Source organism: Manacus vitellinus, unplaced genomic scaffold (assembly GCF_001715985.3).
Source record: "Manacus vitellinus isolate BGI_N305 unplaced genomic scaffold, ASM171598v3 scaffold_22_pilon, whole genome shotgun sequence".
Classification (NCBI taxonomy): domain Eukaryota; kingdom Metazoa; phylum Chordata; class Aves; order Passeriformes; family Pipridae; genus Manacus; species Manacus vitellinus.
In genome coordinates this window covers 4,982,217-4,999,591 of record NW_021939632.1, presented here as the reverse complement: position 1 = coordinate 4,999,591, position 17,375 = coordinate 4,982,217, and the positions used below count along the sequence as shown (strand labels likewise).

Here is a 17,375-nt window from a genome sequence, read left to right as displayed (position 1 = left end):
TACCAAAGGTCACACAATTACATTCATGGTAAAAAAAAGGATAAATAATTACTAATATACTGGCACTAAATCTTCTGCTGAAATCATCACATCTTTCCTCAGGGATGAATTTTGCCCTACACTGTTAACAAAGTACAGACTCTTCAGTGCTAAAGGACTAAGGCAAATTCTCAACAGAGCCACCAATCCGATGCATTTGTCAAAGCACAAACCCACATTTTAATAAAAATCTAAAGAATCCAGAGATTTTATATGTCAAGACTGAGCCTGTGCAGGAGATAACATTATGGCTGTGTTCTACATGAATGGAAATTCTACATGTGAACACACATGTCTATTGACAGTATGTGCACTGGAATACTTCACAGACAACACAATGTGGGGAATAAAAATAAAATGGAACTACACTCACCTTTCAGGACAAAAAAAAAAAGGCACAAAAGGAAAAAAAAAATTATGACCCATGCAGAAAACTAGAGGAAAGGCACAGGATGAATAAGAAGTGAGTAGAAATGAGAAGTGTTTACGGATGTCACAACATTATTTTCCATCTTCTGCTGCACAAAAATCAATGCAGCTGTCTACGAGTTTATCAAGACACAATTTGGCAGTTTTCCAGTCTGACATGAAATACATTTTACTTCCATAAACTGTTATTCTGTTTCCAATCCAAACTACGCGTAAGTAATCCACAGTTTAGTGTCTTCAAGCAGTACACAGTAACTCACTTCCTTGCACTTTCAGGCTCTGGGCTGGAATATATGTCAAATAACTCCAAAACTTGATGCCACATAATAAAAGGCAGAAAAAACATTTTCAACTAGTTTTATTCCAAAAATCAACATGGATCTCCCTCCACATATATCTTAGTGTCCTAGAAGAATCAGAACATTAAAGTTTTAATTCTGCAGGTATTTACAGGGGTATCAACTATTGTATTCTATTTTCTCTCTCATACATCACAGGTTCTCAAATTTTGAGCCCTCAAAGAAAAAATTCTTTGCTTTTCTTTCAATAGTTTTTCATTAGGAACTTCTTGTTTGAAGGAAAAACTATGTATTAGTCCTTCCTCAGGTAACAGGTATATTTAAGTCAGGAGAAACCACATGTATAGATAATCTGTTGTCAAGGTACAAACTTGAAAAATCCAAAGAATTTTCAGAGACATCTGACGAATTAAATTTGTATTGAGAAAGTTTTTCTGATTAAAACCAGTATACAGCTTTAGTCCAGTATACTGATCCAAAATCTGTATGCAGACTGGAAAAAAATGTGAGGGCACAGGAAAAGGAACAGATGTCAAAATTAGAGACTGATAACCCCTAAATCTTGTGGTAAGAACAAATTTAAATTCAATGCTACAAATTTCAAGAATGTTCCACAATCACACTATGCAAGCAGCTGTTAAAATGATACATAAGGTTCGGTGTGAAGTCACTCCTGACCTGTATTTGCCATTTAAAAATACTCAGGCACACAGTGTAGCCAAATTGAAGATCCTGCCCATAGTATCATAACGCAACCAGTGCCTGCCAAAAGTGCTCAGCAACTGTGTTCTGTGTTGGAAACCAACTGTGAAGCACCTCCCTGCCACCTTCCTGAATGGGTGTAAGAGTCTGAAAAAACTCCTTTTCTTTTTTCACTGCTTACATGCTGCATCTTCCCCAAGCAGCGAGCAAGTGGCTACCCATCATCTGTGCTCTCTGAAAGCTGTCATCATCTCTTTTCAAACCAAAGCCTCTGAAGTCCCACATTTGAACAAATCCCACAGTATGAAAGGTAAATAATACTGTGACACCTCAGACAAGTTGGTTTAACAGGTAGCTTGTTACCTGGGAGAGTAAGAGCGTCTGAAAGTCTTGTGGGAAGGAGCAGTGGGGATGGAGTTAGGCTGAGAAAGGGGAGGGGGGTGCTTCGACAGCCCATCTGCACTCCAACCCCAGAGCCGACTGCCGTGATCAGAGGAGAAACAAAAGAGAGAAAAAAACAGAGAAAGGAGAGGGAAGGAAAAAAAAAAAAGAAACTATAATCTGAGTGGCTTAGTGCTGTCATGCTGCCTTGGAGAGAGAAAAAAAATTAATAGAAACAAAATTAAACAAGAATACTCCGTTGAGCCTCACAAGTCATTGTTTTGGCCTTTATTATTAATTTCCATTTTTATTCCTAACATAATATATGATTCATAAAAAACCAGTCCCTGCTTGTACTAACCAGTAGATTTTACAAATGGATATAGTCTCTATAAACAACTCTTATAATGTTCTACATAACCAATTCCTGACCACGCATCTGTATTCAAACTCTAAGCACATATTTCTAAGCAACAGGATTTCCCTGGAAGAAAGGAAAATTGGAGTTTATTTTTTTATCAGGCACCTGAAGGTACCTTATGAAATTTGTCTCCTGGTGCCTCTATAAAAGCCTGCAATCAGGCCTTAAACAATCAGCAAATCTTAAGAGGGCTTTAGATCTGATCCTATTTCACCAGATTCAAACTGAACCCAAATATGCAGCAAGTGAAAGTCAGTCTAGAGTATGAACATATCATGTAAACTAGGTACTTGGCTCATGTCTCAGCAGACAGAACTGGAAAGACTGGATGACATCAGTTTCTGAGTTGATTCAGATCTCTCCTTAAACTTCCACAAGCCCCTCTGGGGTTTTGTTTGATCCGGCACCTTTGGGTCACGGTATCCATCCCTGTGTCAATTTGTTTAACCTCTGTGTTTGTTCTGTTCTGTTTATGGTACGTGGATTTTCAAAATCACCTTCTAAATGAAAATACAGATGCTTGAGCTGATGGAGTATTCACGACACTACTTTGTTTCTATTACACAGCACACTGTCTTGCAATGTTGTATTTTTATATATGCAAGTGAAAGATATCGTAAGATCAGAAGGGGCAAACGAGTCAAGAATTGCTCCAGTGCAAACAGCAGCAAAGCCAGTTGAAAATTCCTCTGAAGAGTAGTGTCAAGAAATTCACTCCTTAAATAGTAATCAAACCCATAGCTATTACATGCCACTATTATTATGGAAATACCCCAGACTCCCAGACCGCTGATCAGAAGTCTCACAGTTCAGGTCTCACCTACCTGCAAAGAGGCCACCAAACAATGCAGGTTTGTCCTTATTGTATAAAGTGGGTGGTTTGATTTTAATTGTTTCCATGCCTTGACTTGCTAAACTTAATACTGAAAGTGTCAAATTTTATTTTTAATGGTATTTTCTATTATCAGTGAAAAAGCAAACACGCAAACTTACATAGCAAAATAAAATAGTTAGCCTTTTATTTGATGCATTTCCTCTAGAGATCTTTGAAGGACTAAATTGGTTTTTTTCTTTAGGTGGTTTTTGTTTGTTTGATTTTAATAATTAGAACCACGTACACGCTTCTGGACTACTAATAATGGCAGAAACAAGAGGGCAAATGTATTCAATGGATATTCCTTCAAATAGTCCTACAGAATTCTAGGTGAAATTTCCCAATCTGAATGTAACACTTGTTCCTTCACCATTCAGAACAGTACTCTTACACCACAGGACTTCACAACTTAAGTGTTTTTCTTTTTGTCATACAGCATCATTTATTAAATCTCAGAAGATTTTCTCTGTCCAACACAAACTCAAGCCATTCATCTGTGAATTGCCTAGGGAACAATCTTTTCTTTCAGTCTAAAGTCTGGGGTTTTTTTCCTATTATTTTCAGTCTTCCCAAGTACCCTTCCCTGCTTTTCTTCTCCTCAGAAAGCACCTCTTTCTTCCATAACTCCTCTCACCAAAAACTAAAACTGCCAAGGGAAAGAAAAAAAAAAAAGGCAGGTACAAATGCAGAAGTAACTCACAGATGTAGTGGATGTGTTATAGTGATCATGAAGAAGAACTGGAGGGAGGAAACGAAGGCAGGAGAAAGGACTCTGTCCAAGGCCCTGAAGGCATGTTACCCTTCTGAAGACCTAACATCAGGGCATACTTAGCAGATGTTATCATCCGTATAGGCAAATTAGCTGTTGGAGGAGTTCAGTTCAATCAAAACATTCAAAATCTATTCAGAGAGCCCAATACACCTCAAAAAATCAGTCATCTGGAACACATGCATAATACAGTTAGTTTGTATCAATGAAGCCCTGATGATTAATACTGGGGATATTGTTCACAAACCATTAGTAAAATGGGAGAGCAGCTATGCTTAGCAGCTTTTTTATATTCCTACAGGAGGACCCAAACATCCTTTCTACTTATATCTCAGCCCCAAAGACAGGTATGTCTCTAGAGATAAGACTCCAATCTGTGCATCAAGAAAAAAATCAAAGGAAAGTCTAACCTTCAAAACTAAAGCTGGCATTAAGAACTGGAGATAATCCTTCCACTGACTGCACTCAGGCTGGCTTTACAAGACACAGGCAGGGACAAGGTAAGCAGGGCCAGCACCCAGAGCACCCCAGGAAGCAACAGGCATACACAACCTCACTACAAACCTTTGGCAATGGGTCCCATGAAAATGTAAAGCCAAGCCTAGCTCTGGAGGAGGGCTACACAAAGAAACTGGGAATCTTTATCCTTTTACAATGCTGTCAGAATGACCTGGGTGTGCTTATGTTTCAAGTTTGAAGAGGGAAAAGTGACACTTTACCCCACTGATGAATAGCAAATGACAAGTATTTGTAATGGAAACAAGCTACTGCAGCAGCTATCCCAAAAAATGCTATACTACACTGTACCCTACTTCAGTCAATCTGTCAGCACATCTTCCAAAGCCTGTTTCTAAAAGAAGGACAACCAGAGCTAATTCTCCCTTGTAAGCCAGGATCGTGGCCAAACTGTGCTACATAAGACATTTTCAAGAAGGATGCCGTCCACAGAGCATCAGAAGCTACTGCCCCTGATTTGCAGTACTTGCTGCCATTTTTACAAATTGTAAAAATCTGCAGCTATTGTTATTGCTCAGAGGTTGCTCACCAAAAAGGCAGAACTTCTTCCCTCAATATTTTAAAGGGTTTACATAGCAGCTTCCTCCTTCACCTATCACTGAAGAGTAATTTTTAAACATCACTCTTGAATAACTAAATCCAGCAAGGAAGCAGGACACACTTCTTGAAAAGACATCTAACTTTCTGATTCAACATCTCCAAGAACTCCACAGAAAATTGAAGGAATAATTGCTTTCTAAAGGAAATTCCCAGCCCACTGCATCCATGGCAGTTTTGGTCTTGACTTAATGGCAGAGTGCTCTGGAATTACATGCCCTCTCTAACTATTCCTTGAGAATAAATGACATGGGCTAAAAAACCCTCCACTTCCTAAACTCAAAATGCTAGAAAACAACAGCAACAATCCACACTGAATGTTTTAATCCATATTTTGATATCAAGAGGTGAGAAGAATGCAAAGACAAAATGCAAAGCAGTGAGTGAAGTGGAAAAACACAGTTGTGTCCCAGTGGGAAATCCCAAAAAGCATGGTAAAAAGTTGTGGAATTATAAAATAAGTGCCACATACAAACTTGGCTAACAAAGCCACAACGCAACCACAAGGAGACATATCTCAGTTAATAATTTCCCATGACAGAAATCAGCAGGGCAACAATGCTCGAGTTAGTTGAAAAGGAAGCAACATAGTTGAAACCATTCCCCTGAAACTCTACCACTTAATTTCTCAATGACACCTTTGTGGAAAAACTCATAATAAGCAACTCGACCTTAGCTTGCAAACTCTTGTTTTAGTTCTGCATTACAGCAGATTTAGGGGTCACAAAGATGAATTTAGATATACAAAATTTTCTCAGGAAACCCCCTGTGCTCCTGTGCTGCTGGAATTAGCTACTCATTAAAGGCTAAAGGCCTGTACTTTTCCTGACACATGGAAACTCACTCACATGTCTAAGCATCCCTCCAGACAGAGTTTTGCAAGTCACAGCAAGGGCAACATATTTCAGTGTAAATTACTATACTGGACGAAGAAGTGCAGTCCTCACCCTTCTGTTCCTTCTAAGACAAAGGGAAGCGACCTCCCATGGAGAGGGCAGGCAGACAAGAGCAGCAGCTTTTAAGCTTCCCCAGCATGAATCAGCTTGTCCAGGTAACAACTTAATTCTTTTCTCCAATACTTCTATGCTCCCAGAACATACTGTTTAAATTGTCATCTCCTCTGCTCTAAGTTTTTATGGTGCAAAACATCTACATTCCCAAAATCCAGGAGTCCACGTTGACTCAATAAAAGATTTTGGACCAATATAATTCAGGGTAGCATCTGTAGCTTCAGCAAAACAAGTGGTAGCAACAGACCACCACCCAAAAGATCAAGCCACTACTCTGCTGGTGAGCAGTCAGGTGAGCAATTTGAGGGATATTCAGCACTGAAACACAGTCACTACCTCTGCTTGTCCTGCATCCTCACAAGGAATAAGAAGGGAACAGGAGATGCAGTACTTCTCTCAGCAGCACAAGCACTGCACTACAGTCAGAGGAATTATTGATCACAAGTGCACACCTGAAAAATAGACACAATCTGAAACACCTGACCTGAAATTCAGTCTATCTTTTGTGATATATGCAACCTCAATGAGATTTTATTTCTAATGCTGCCATTTAATATTACTTTCATTGACCCCACAAATGTAGTTTGGAGAAGGCCTAGTTATGAAAGCAAATTAATATTATAAGAAAAGACACTAAGATTACACAGATAACATGAGGTCTGGAATACTGAAGTCAATCACCAACCATGTATTATCATGTTCAAACCCTGTTCCTTTGGAGCAATCTACTGTAACCTTTCCATCTTGTTTTTGCTTTCAAAGTGAGTCATATTCTACAAATGCACACTCAGTGTTGAAATCCTTTAATATTTTGCAAGTGATTTAATTAGCCTGCCACATTACCTTGGAGACAGTCCACCATGGGAACAGTTGGTAGGTGAAGTTAAGGGGCTGGTTCTGCTGCTGGAGTGCCGGGAAGGAGTCCGACCGAGGGTATTGCTGGGGGAACCCTGACACAGAAGCAGGAAGACAAGGATTAGCAATATGTTGCAATGCACAGGCAGGAATACAACAACAGGTCCAAACACTGCCTTTGTTTGCCCTAGACAAGCTTCGTGCAGTGTTTATTTTGCTTCTTGACCTAAAAAACTGCAGCCATGGTTCATGTAGTCATTAATATGTTCCTGAAGGTACCACTCTGAGAATAAAGAAAGTATATGTACGTTTCTCTACAATCCACAGTACCTGAAATTTTAACTACACAACATGTACAGCCTGAAAATATTGCCAGAGAAATGGTTTGTCAATTCAGCAGGCTATCCAGCTTCTCAGAAACGATTTGCCAGGCTCCAAAATATGCAGACCATTATCCTGGCAATTTAACATTTTAATTACGCAGCTATTTTCCACATTGTCTAAAGCATTCTGATTATGCTTGTTACGAGCATAAGTAAGCAGTCTAACTTATCATTTTTCCACTGGCCTGCACAACCATTTATACCACAGCAAAATGAGTAGAAATTGCTCTCAATTCTGACACTCTTCACACAAAAAGTACTAGAGAATCCAGACCATCTGCCTGGAAGCCTAACGCTGCAGTTCTAGCTTACACAGAGCTCTACTTGTCCCTGTCGAAGTGCAAAGATAGGGAGGGAGTGCTCGGGGCGCGGGGGGGGGGGGGGAAGAAATTTCTTACTTAAATTCTCTACTAACATATTCCTTCAGGGAAATAAAAATATGTAAGAGCTAAATAGTAAAGCAAAACATAAGATACTAGGCATAGACTGAGATGACCTTGTAGGTCACACTGAAGGTCCTGCAAGTTTCTTCACAGACAATACATCTGTTATTAAACTGATTTCAATAACAGTCAAAAGCTCAGAAAATCTGTGGTGTCATGATCTGTTTTAGTCAAAAGTCATTACTGGTAGGATTTTCAAAAGCACCACCAACTTGAAAGGACAAACCCTACCAATTTTTATGCACTTCTCAGTCATTTTTTAATCTCTTCTGGTTATGACTACATTAAACTTTAAAATAACTGAGTTTCTTATTTTAATGGCCCCTATAAAAGTACCATCAAATAAAAGCCTCTGTTGCCATATTGCTTCAAGACAACAGTTACAGATAATTCAAACTACTGAACATCTGTAACAGTTTATCAATGAGCTGCTCCCTTTGGGGTTCTGCTGTTTGCAAGGACAAGGGCTTCTCACCACACTGGTGTTACTGGAGTTCTTGAGGTGGTTGTGCAGGAGCTTGGTAGCACCATCCTGGAATGTTTTTGGCAAGGCACCAAGTAACATGGTAAACTCAGGAGTGTTCAATTCAAAGAGAGAAATCAGGACTATTTGTGCTGCCTGAAAGGAAGAAGAAAGAAGAGACCATCAGTTTTTTTTCTTTGAAAAGAACATGCATTCTGTTAGTAATGAACCTCACAGAAACAGGATGTGTGTTTCATTCAAGAACAAGACTTCCATAGCAGACAAATTTTTGAAATGTTCTCTGTGATGTATCATAAGGAAGTACTAACAGCTACAGTCAATTTTTTAGTTCTTAGAGTTTACAATATATTTTTGCATTTATTTCATTAATTTCTTAGATATTAAGTGTACAGCTATTCACAGCTAATGAGAAACTCTTACCTGTCCAGTACATATTTCAATTGAACAAGTTACTGCAAAAAAATACTGAAAACAAATAAAACCAGAAACTCAGATAAGTATGAAGGATCTAGGACTGCAATTTGTCATTTCCATGCTTTTTATTTTAAGTGTGAATGGGACTACTTCTCTTTCCAACCAATATCTCCTCTTCCTAAGGATCTGACAAGTTTGTTTCATCAGACCATCCACCTCTCCTTGCAAGTCTCACCATTGAGGCTGTTTCAGCAACAGAAGACTCCATCTGAAGTGGAAGATCTACTAGGATGGCAAGAACCACCATTCTCTTGACCACGGACAGGCTAAACCTCACCAGATTTCCTAAATTTAATAAGCGAAACCAGGGTACCACTGAAACAATTGAGAATTTTACCATTAATTTTACTGGACAGGGTTTGCTTTATCTGCCTCACAGAACCACTGCCAGAACAGGATCTCCACTAATCCATTAGCAAACATACAGCTCTGCATATCCTGAACTAAGACAATGGAATCAAATGGGAATGGAAGCGGAATAAATCACAGTGTGCATTTCTGCAAGAGTAATTAACATCACATGTTCCTAACTAGACTTCCCCAGCAGCATCCAACCTGGGTGAATTGCACCAATTCTGGTTTTTTCCCCTCCATGCCTTTACTTAGAAAGTATACAAAAATACAAGCATTGATTAAAAGAACAATAATAATGAAGCAATGATGAAGGACCTCTGATAGTGGCTTTGGCTCACAAAGTAAGCAGCAAAAACTACAAACACTCTTATTTTGGAACAGCATACACACAGGCTTAGGAAGAGCCAACACCTGTGTTTGGCCCTTTCAGGAACTTTCTAAAACCTCCTAAAAATGAAGAAGAACTTTGAAGAGGGTATAAATGTAATTCCCTGTTGTGGGGATAAATGTGCATTCATTGTTCTCATCAATTTAAAGGAGTTTTTAATAAGTAATGTGTTTGTACAGTTGCAATAATTAAGTGTATCTGCAGTTCTCTGTGGAGCAGAATCTTTAACAGATAATGAACTTGGGTACACAAGAACCCTGTCATAGTGGAGGGGAATCAAAGTATCTCACTGTTTCAGTGTGCAAACTGCAATTCAGGCTATACTGCTCCTTCTGCTATCAGCAGCAACTAACACAGCTTTGTATATAAAAACATTTTCCATCCATGAGGTTTGGTAAGTATCATCCTTTTCATATGGCCAACAAAGAAACCGAGGCACAGAACACTCAACGGGCTTCCAAGGACTGCAGCAAAGACTTCAGATTTCATTCCAGATGGATCATGATGCCTCCTGACAAAACTCTCACCGACTTCAACAGAAACACAATATGATATTATTCACTCCATACTAAAAATCTAAGGATGAAAGAAGTGGGGAGATAATTTTCCCCATGACTTTCTTAACTCCATATCCTCCATATCCATATCCTCCTCTGACCCGAAGTTTTGGGCAACTCTGCCAGGAAGCCTGCCTGGTATCCAACAAGGATGTGTATTTTTGTCCATTTTGATCCAAGAACTTTTAAGTTTTCACCAGCATAGTATTTTCTGTAATAAAAATATTACTGCAAACAAAAGATCTCAGAACAACAAACAGCATGTTGAACTGAATGCAAAGTGACAAGTCATGCCAAAGTACATTCCTGCTTGTGAATGGCATGCGTGTATCCTTGGTTAGGAGTGGGCATGCAGATCCTCTGTGTCAGAACAAGCAGATCTCACATTCACTGAGACAAAAAATAAAGTAAATAATATAAAGAAATAAATAAAAACCACGAACACCTCCCCCACCCCAACCAAAATCCACACAAAGTGATCAACAAGGTTCCCAGATTGAGAGATTGCTCAGACTAGAATATCTAGAGAGATCAACTGATAAGTCAGGGGCTGCCCAAGGTGGGAATGGATTTCAGATACCTTTGTCCCACATATCTCCCACTGATGGGTTAGAAATGAAGTCCATCCTTGGAGACTTCCTAAGTAAACAGAGCAAACAGGTGCAAGAGCACAGTCACGCTATGATGGGACATTCTGGAGGTACCTTTCTTGTGTGCCAGAGATGTTCAAGATGCATCTCACAGATCTGAGCACAACCTTCACCAAAGCTCCGCCAGGGAGTTTATGATTCTGTGGCTTCACTTTGAAGCACAGTCACCTAACTGGGACAATTTAACCCTAACACACAAACAATAATAGCACAGACATTATCCTACAGGAGTAGCTGAGAAAAGTTTCAGGTCCCACCAGTCACTTCAATTTTGTTCCACTTTTGTGTTTTGGCTTTAATAAAAACAGAACTGTGTCCACCCTCCCTCTTGGCACAAAATACAGCTTGTCTTTAGGAGTGTCTGCCAGTATTCTGTGTACGCAGTGTGCTTCAGCAGCTTTGCTGTCGCCTGCAAATAGTCACTGGGCTTTAAATGAAGTGCTGAACAGTAGCTCCCAATACTCACAATCTTCTGTGGCCTCAAAGAGAGCAGACTTATAGTCTATGCTTTTTGACATAAAGCCAAGTACTTCTACGTCCTGGGAGTGGTGCTCCAGTAAAGGTCTCAAAGGCATCACTGGAGTTACATGGGTAAACCCTGTCTATGTTCTTTCTAAATAGTCCTCACCTATCCAACTGCACTTCCAGGTTTATTTCAGGCAAAAGCCATTATTTGAAAGTGCAGGCATAAATTCCTACTTAATATTTAACGGAAAAAGGTCTTGGTCCCTGCTACCATAAGATCAACACTGTTACTACTGGCCTCAAAAGCTGGAAGGTACATCCTAGCTTGAAATCACATTTATAGCATGTTTCAAGTTTCACTCCTGCAATACTTCCCAATTCTAATACAGTTAATTTTATTTCAGTAATGAAGAGCATCAGGAGCAGCATTTCTGCATCTGTTTTAATAGTCAGATCTGGCACACTTGATAATCCTTTAAGTTTCACTTATCTAGCATACATTTTTCTAGTCAAAGGACATATTTTACAGATAATGTTTCTAACAGTTTTAAATCTCTGGATTTTCAGCTTGTGAGATATTTTCATAATCTCTGAATCACTGGTTATCTTCTGAAAATCTTTTTTTATTAGAATACTGACAGAGTAGATATATTTAACAAGCAATAAAAACCTTATTTCTGTACACTATACAAACATTCTCCATGCAACATTCATGCTTGATGATACGTAGTCTGAAGAAAGAGTAATATCTGAATTTTCCCTTGCCTTTGTGTCCCTGTACCATTAGTAGGGAACATTAATCCATCTCCTTTCAGTGACATATAACGTAGACCCTATAGATTATCTAATCTTAATGAAGCCGTTCTCTGCTGGCTTGAGCTGGAGAAACTCCAGTGACTTCAGAGCCTGACTATGCTAGAGAGGGGGTCTGGCTCTGTGTCAGGCTCTTGAATCATTTGCAAAGGACTGCTTATGTAACTTCATTATTTTCCTTATCACAATGCAGTGAGGGATAGAGTTCCACAAGCCGGTAGCAGCTCCCAGAGTTTCACACTTAGGCCAGTGCAATTCATGCTGTCCAACAGTGTCAGCTGCTAAAGGGACACAAATGCTTTAGCAACATTTTTTTTTTAGTTTCACCTAGACAGTGGATGATAGCCAGATTTGTCAAAATATGTAACCCTTGCAACTTGGTTGAATTATAATAAAGTCTTTTTGAAATGGTTTGGGTTTATTAAGCAAAAAGTTCCAGGTTAACTGGAAAAATCCACTGATTTTAGGTAAGAAATGTGGTCAGTGACCTAAGGTTAATACAAGTGCCTTATGATTGCTGCTGCTGGTCCAGTGAACCAAGCAGAATAAGCAGTTGCTTCAGCTATATGAAGACAATTTCCAGGTTACTTAAACATCTGTTGCCAATGGGCTCCCAACACTGGCAGCTCCATAAAAGGAGAGGACTTCATACCCTGACCCTTTATGAGGGACCACAACAAAAGAGTTAACAGGGAAGCACACCAAAGCCAAAAATTACTTCAGACAGACACACTTTTTTCAGGCTTCCAGTCCAGGTCTCTTTACACAGCTAGACAGTTGAGTTGAGACTCCAAACACAATTAGTGTGATTAGTGCACAAGGTTTTCAGTCTACCTGTTTACATTTCTCTTCCAAGTTTCCTTCACCAGGCCCTGAGGAGGCTGTAGTTGTCCTAGCTGGCAAATCCTCACCCACCCAACTATGCATCGTCTGGGTTTGACAAACAGGAAAGTTGATATTATTTCAAGAAAATATAGATTTCAACTCAATCATCTAAACAGTACATGTTATCTTTTTGCAGAAGAGTTTTAGTCAGTTTCTTGCTTAATTTCAAGTAACAAAAAGCATTATTTTATATCATCAGAAAAGCATTCCTTTCAGCAGAGGGCAGCACTGGCTCAAAATTAAATTCAGTCACAATTCTCAGGCTTACAGATCACCCCTTAGTTCTCCTATAAGGCTTTGCTTTGGCAACCTCCTGGTGGCCTCTATAACCACCTGAAAACCTCCACGGAGGTGCAGAGCCAGGCAGTGCTGAACTGAGATGGTACTTTTATCTGGCCAGCCAGGAGTAGGGGAATAGGTGCATCTCCCAGCACCTACCCTCGCAGACATCTCTAAGTTCAGAGAAAGAAACAGTCAAAAAGCTATAAACTCCTGTCTCCAGTCTGGGCATCAGTCTGATGGACCAACACTGCCTACAAATGCCTTTTATCACGTGATCTGCCTGGGGAAGATCCTCATTAACATCACTTTTGATGAACACAATCATATTCTGTATGCATCACACACTTCACCATCCAGGCTAAGGCAAATGTGGTTTTTAATAACTTAAGGCACACTGGAACAGAGAAGCTCTCTCATGTCACTCTGAATTACACTAAACTGCAGATCAAATATAGATCCACTGAGATCAGAGGCAGCTCTTACACATTAGGCAGCTCGTATTAGCACACATGGGCTTCAATTCTCCAATGAGTGCAGCTGATGTTAAGCGAGTTATTCACATCGACTGAGAGTTTGCAGTTAATAACACTAAGCAAGTGTTATTTCAATGTACTTTCCAGCAGACAATTAAGTGTTAGCTGGCACTAAGCTAACAAACTATCTACCAAACCAAACCTCCTGCTTGTTCCTTTTTCAGGTCTAGAATCAGCTGGCTATGGACATCCATATTACTGATATGAAAATATGAAGCACAATGGCTTCAGCAGTTTATACATAATCCAAGCATGTCAGCATGAGTACAAGTTTTTAAACACAGTTTTCCCAAGAGACTTGTATGAGAATATGCTGTTCACATCCACATGCTGAAAAGAATTTGTTTAACAGATTTAAATACAGAACTCATGTACAGATTAAATCGATATTGCCATTGTGTTTTACACAGCACACACTTTATATATCACGAAAGGCTTTTACCAGCCAGAGATGGTTGCATTACAAGTGTAAAAGGCATCTCAGAAAAATGACAGCAAAAACGAGGCAGCATCGAATCATCACATATTTGGGTTACTGTTCCATAATGGATTACAACTCCTTCTGTGTGTTGTTCTTTTGTGACCTGGGCACAGGAAAAACCATGGCAAAAACGTTCATTGTTTCCTGAGAACCAGATGTTACTGTAGAAATCAAGTTGCTGAAGGCTACCCTGAGTAACTTTATTCGTTACAAAATGACATCTGTTGCAGAAACAGGTTTCAGGATTAGAAACAAAGGTTACATTTCATTAACAACCAAGAAACTTTTATTATTAACCTGGCATGATAGAAGTCTGAACTGTGAAGTGAAAGTTCCCACATATAAGCAAAGAAAGAAGAAAAGTTACCGAAATCAAATGGTTTATAATGAAAACATGCACTTTAATCTGCACGGATTTTTGAAATGATAGAGGAAGCGTGGAAGACTTACCTGTCACAGTCCAAACAGCTCTACAATGCATCATGTAAACATCACCTCTAGACTTGATTTTCAAAATAGATACATCACCTATATTTATGTAGGGGTGTGTGTGTTTGCACTAGCTCTTCTAGCAAACAGAATATGTGCTTATATTGCAAACTGCTTTCAACTCAAATGATACTAGAAGGCTGTATAAACTGACGAGAACAATTTCAAAGAAATTTACCCCAGCACTATGTTTCCAACAAGCATGTGATGATTTTCTGATCACTAACACTGGGTAAAAGCCATTTTCCTTATACTGCGTACACTAAAAACATTTGGGCTCTCATAGCTCTGTAGCATCAAATTCAAAACAAACAGAAAAGGAGGGATATTATTTTGGAAACACAACTAGGACATAGAGATCCTTTTTGTTCTAATAGCATTAAGTCAAGTAAACACTAAAGTCCACCAGGTGCCATTTTTGATGTATTACACTCTTCTTCCTAGCACTGACTATGTTTAAATGCCTAAAAGGAGTTCCTCTGGGCATTTAGACTGAGTTTGATTTCTTTAGGAATATCCTTTGGCTAAAAGGCTGACCTCAGCAGTATGGACATAGTCCTATTTAAGACTCCATAAGCCTGAAATGAAATCCTAATGTCTGCTCTCTGGTAACTTGGCTCACCATGAGATGCACAAATCTGGTGCAGGAATATTGCAAGAGTGCCAGAGAAACCTCTGACCCAGAAAGACAAGGGCCTGTGGCTGGGGAATACTAAAACAATTTGCCATTCAAAAACATTTCTGCAAACATCCTCTTTGCCACTGCTACTGTAACAGGCCATGACCAACAGCGTTTATTGCTCAACACCAGTAAAGATAAACAATACCATTTCAGCTCCCTAAGAGGCTTTGGGAGTACTTTTACAGTGAAGCTTCTGTCCCAGAGTTGCTGAAATCAGCCTGATGCTAGATGGAAAATTAAAACTTCAAAACATTTTAGAGGTCTCACGGCATCATGTTGCAAAGGAGCCTGATTTCATTTTCTTAGAGGCATTTGCTATCCTGTCTATCACTGGTCCTGCTACGGATATCACAGCAATATTTTATCCAAAGTTGCTCTCAGCTTTATTGATAGATAGGATTTCCTTATCAAACTGACAACACCAATATTTCTCAGAAAATGACCTTGAGGATTAATAGCTAAAGTAGTAAATACATCTCCATTGCCTGCTTCAGCTTATGAAGAATTTGTGACCTGAAGCTTTCTCTCTGAAAACTTCCTCATGTTCTGGTGTAATTCAGAAACAGTTTCTCAATCAGTTTTTGGGAAAAAACCTGATCCCAAACTCATTTTCTTTGGATACCCCTAGACTTCACCAGTGGTGCCAGTCCAAGGAGGGCCCTTCCCCGAGGTAGTCTGAGAGGGACATAATCTTCATGCAAATCACAGTAACACAAGCACTCTCCTGGGCTTTTGAATCTTTGCAATGGTTCCAGCTTCTTACCAAGTCCCATCCAACTGTCTCTGTTCAAGGGCAGCTTGCAGTGACAAGTGGGACAGTTGAAAGAAAAAGTTTTCCCAGTTACATAAGTAGAAGGCAGAACGTGATGTCCATGTGACACAAGGCTGCCCATAACATATAAAAATGCCTTCAGGCTTGTAAAATAAAACCACTGTAGAAATGTTTCATCAACAAAGAAGTCAGTCAGGATACCTGGCACAAAGGTAAAAATTTCTTCTGCCCTGAGATTAGTAGTCCAAATACCAATCAGGCAATACAGATCTACAGATCTTGGTATTTATCATTAAGACCAAAGCCTGGCTGATTAACAAGATGGTAGGCATTGTCAATGGCCCTTCACTTCAGAAGCCCTCATTCTCCTTCAGTCTGTATAAGCTCCTCCTAAACACTAAGATCCCGTATGCCCTCACAATTGATTCCACACCCTCAAAGTCTGGGCGCTCATGTTTAATGAAAGTTTCCATTCAGCCAAGCCTTGGACAGGAGGCTTCTGCAGGCTTTGGCCAGAGCCAAATCAGAAGCCTTATTCTAAATTCCATTCTCAAACTGATAGCTCTTTTCCAGGGTCAAAGTATTTTCTCACACAGAACCCATGCCTGTCATCTAAATTCAATAAGCACTTTACCTACGTAACGATTGCACAATAACTTTCTTGTCAGTGTGATAACATGGTGAAGTTACTGATTTTATGTCCTCAGATCAGTCATCACACTGTTGGCAGTGCCATTGTGTTACTTTTCTGTGTGGTAATTAACTGGCTTTTGTAAAATTATTTCACCAAATCTTCAGCAATTTCCAGAAAAATGCAGAAATAACACCCTGCTACAAAGAGGAATAAACCAAGGCAGAAGAAAGTCAAGTGCATCACACAAGGTTAGATGCTACCACAATCAAAATCAGAGCTCAGTTATCTGAAATCCTGATCTGTGCCCTGCCCACTGATCAATTCTGCTTGGGGAAAAAGCAGCAAGCTGGCTGTATGTGTGGGAATTACCAACAGGTGCTCTCCTTGCACTGGAGCCACTTCCCATCCAAGTCACCATGCAGTGCTGCAGGACCTGCTCCTACCCTATGGCTTTTGTTCAGCATGGGGGACAAACGTCTCCACCTTTTTTCCAGCACTGCTTGCAGGAAGCAAATCATAACTTGAATGCAAGGTAAACGCCCACAAGTACTAACAATCTTTAAAACAAGTCAAATATTTACCCATAACACACTGTGGATCACCTTATTTTAAAGCTAAAGCTTGACAATTATTTTAACTGTACACAGTTCACGGCTACTATCAGCAGCTTAAATGGTTTCTGCCCTGAGAGGGAATCATGGCATTTTGTCAATG

The 17,375-nt window shown here is 39.6% G+C and overlaps 1 protein-coding gene across 14 annotated transcripts in view; it reads right to left on the bottom strand.

Annotated features, from left to right (window-relative positions):
* Window positions 1-17,375, bottom strand: part of CLASP1 (cytoplasmic linker associated protein 1) — a 162,348-nt gene that overhangs the window by 24,118 nt on the left and 120,855 nt on the right. For 8 of the 14 annotated variants that reach the window (XM_008922930.3, XM_018072562.2, XM_018072563.2 and 5 more), the window contains 3 exons: window positions 8,194-8,337; window positions 6,881-6,987; window positions 1,833-1,949 (listed from right to left, as the gene is read on the bottom strand). In XM_008922930.3, coding sequence (XP_008921178.2) covers window positions 1,833-1,949; window positions 6,881-6,987; window positions 8,194-8,337 — 368 coding nt within the window. The remainder of the gene's footprint in view (window positions 1-1,832; window positions 1,950-6,880; window positions 6,988-8,193; window positions 8,338-17,375) is intronic. The other 6 variants (XM_018072569.2, XM_008922932.3, XM_018072570.2 and 3 more) reach the window with 1 other exon arrangement.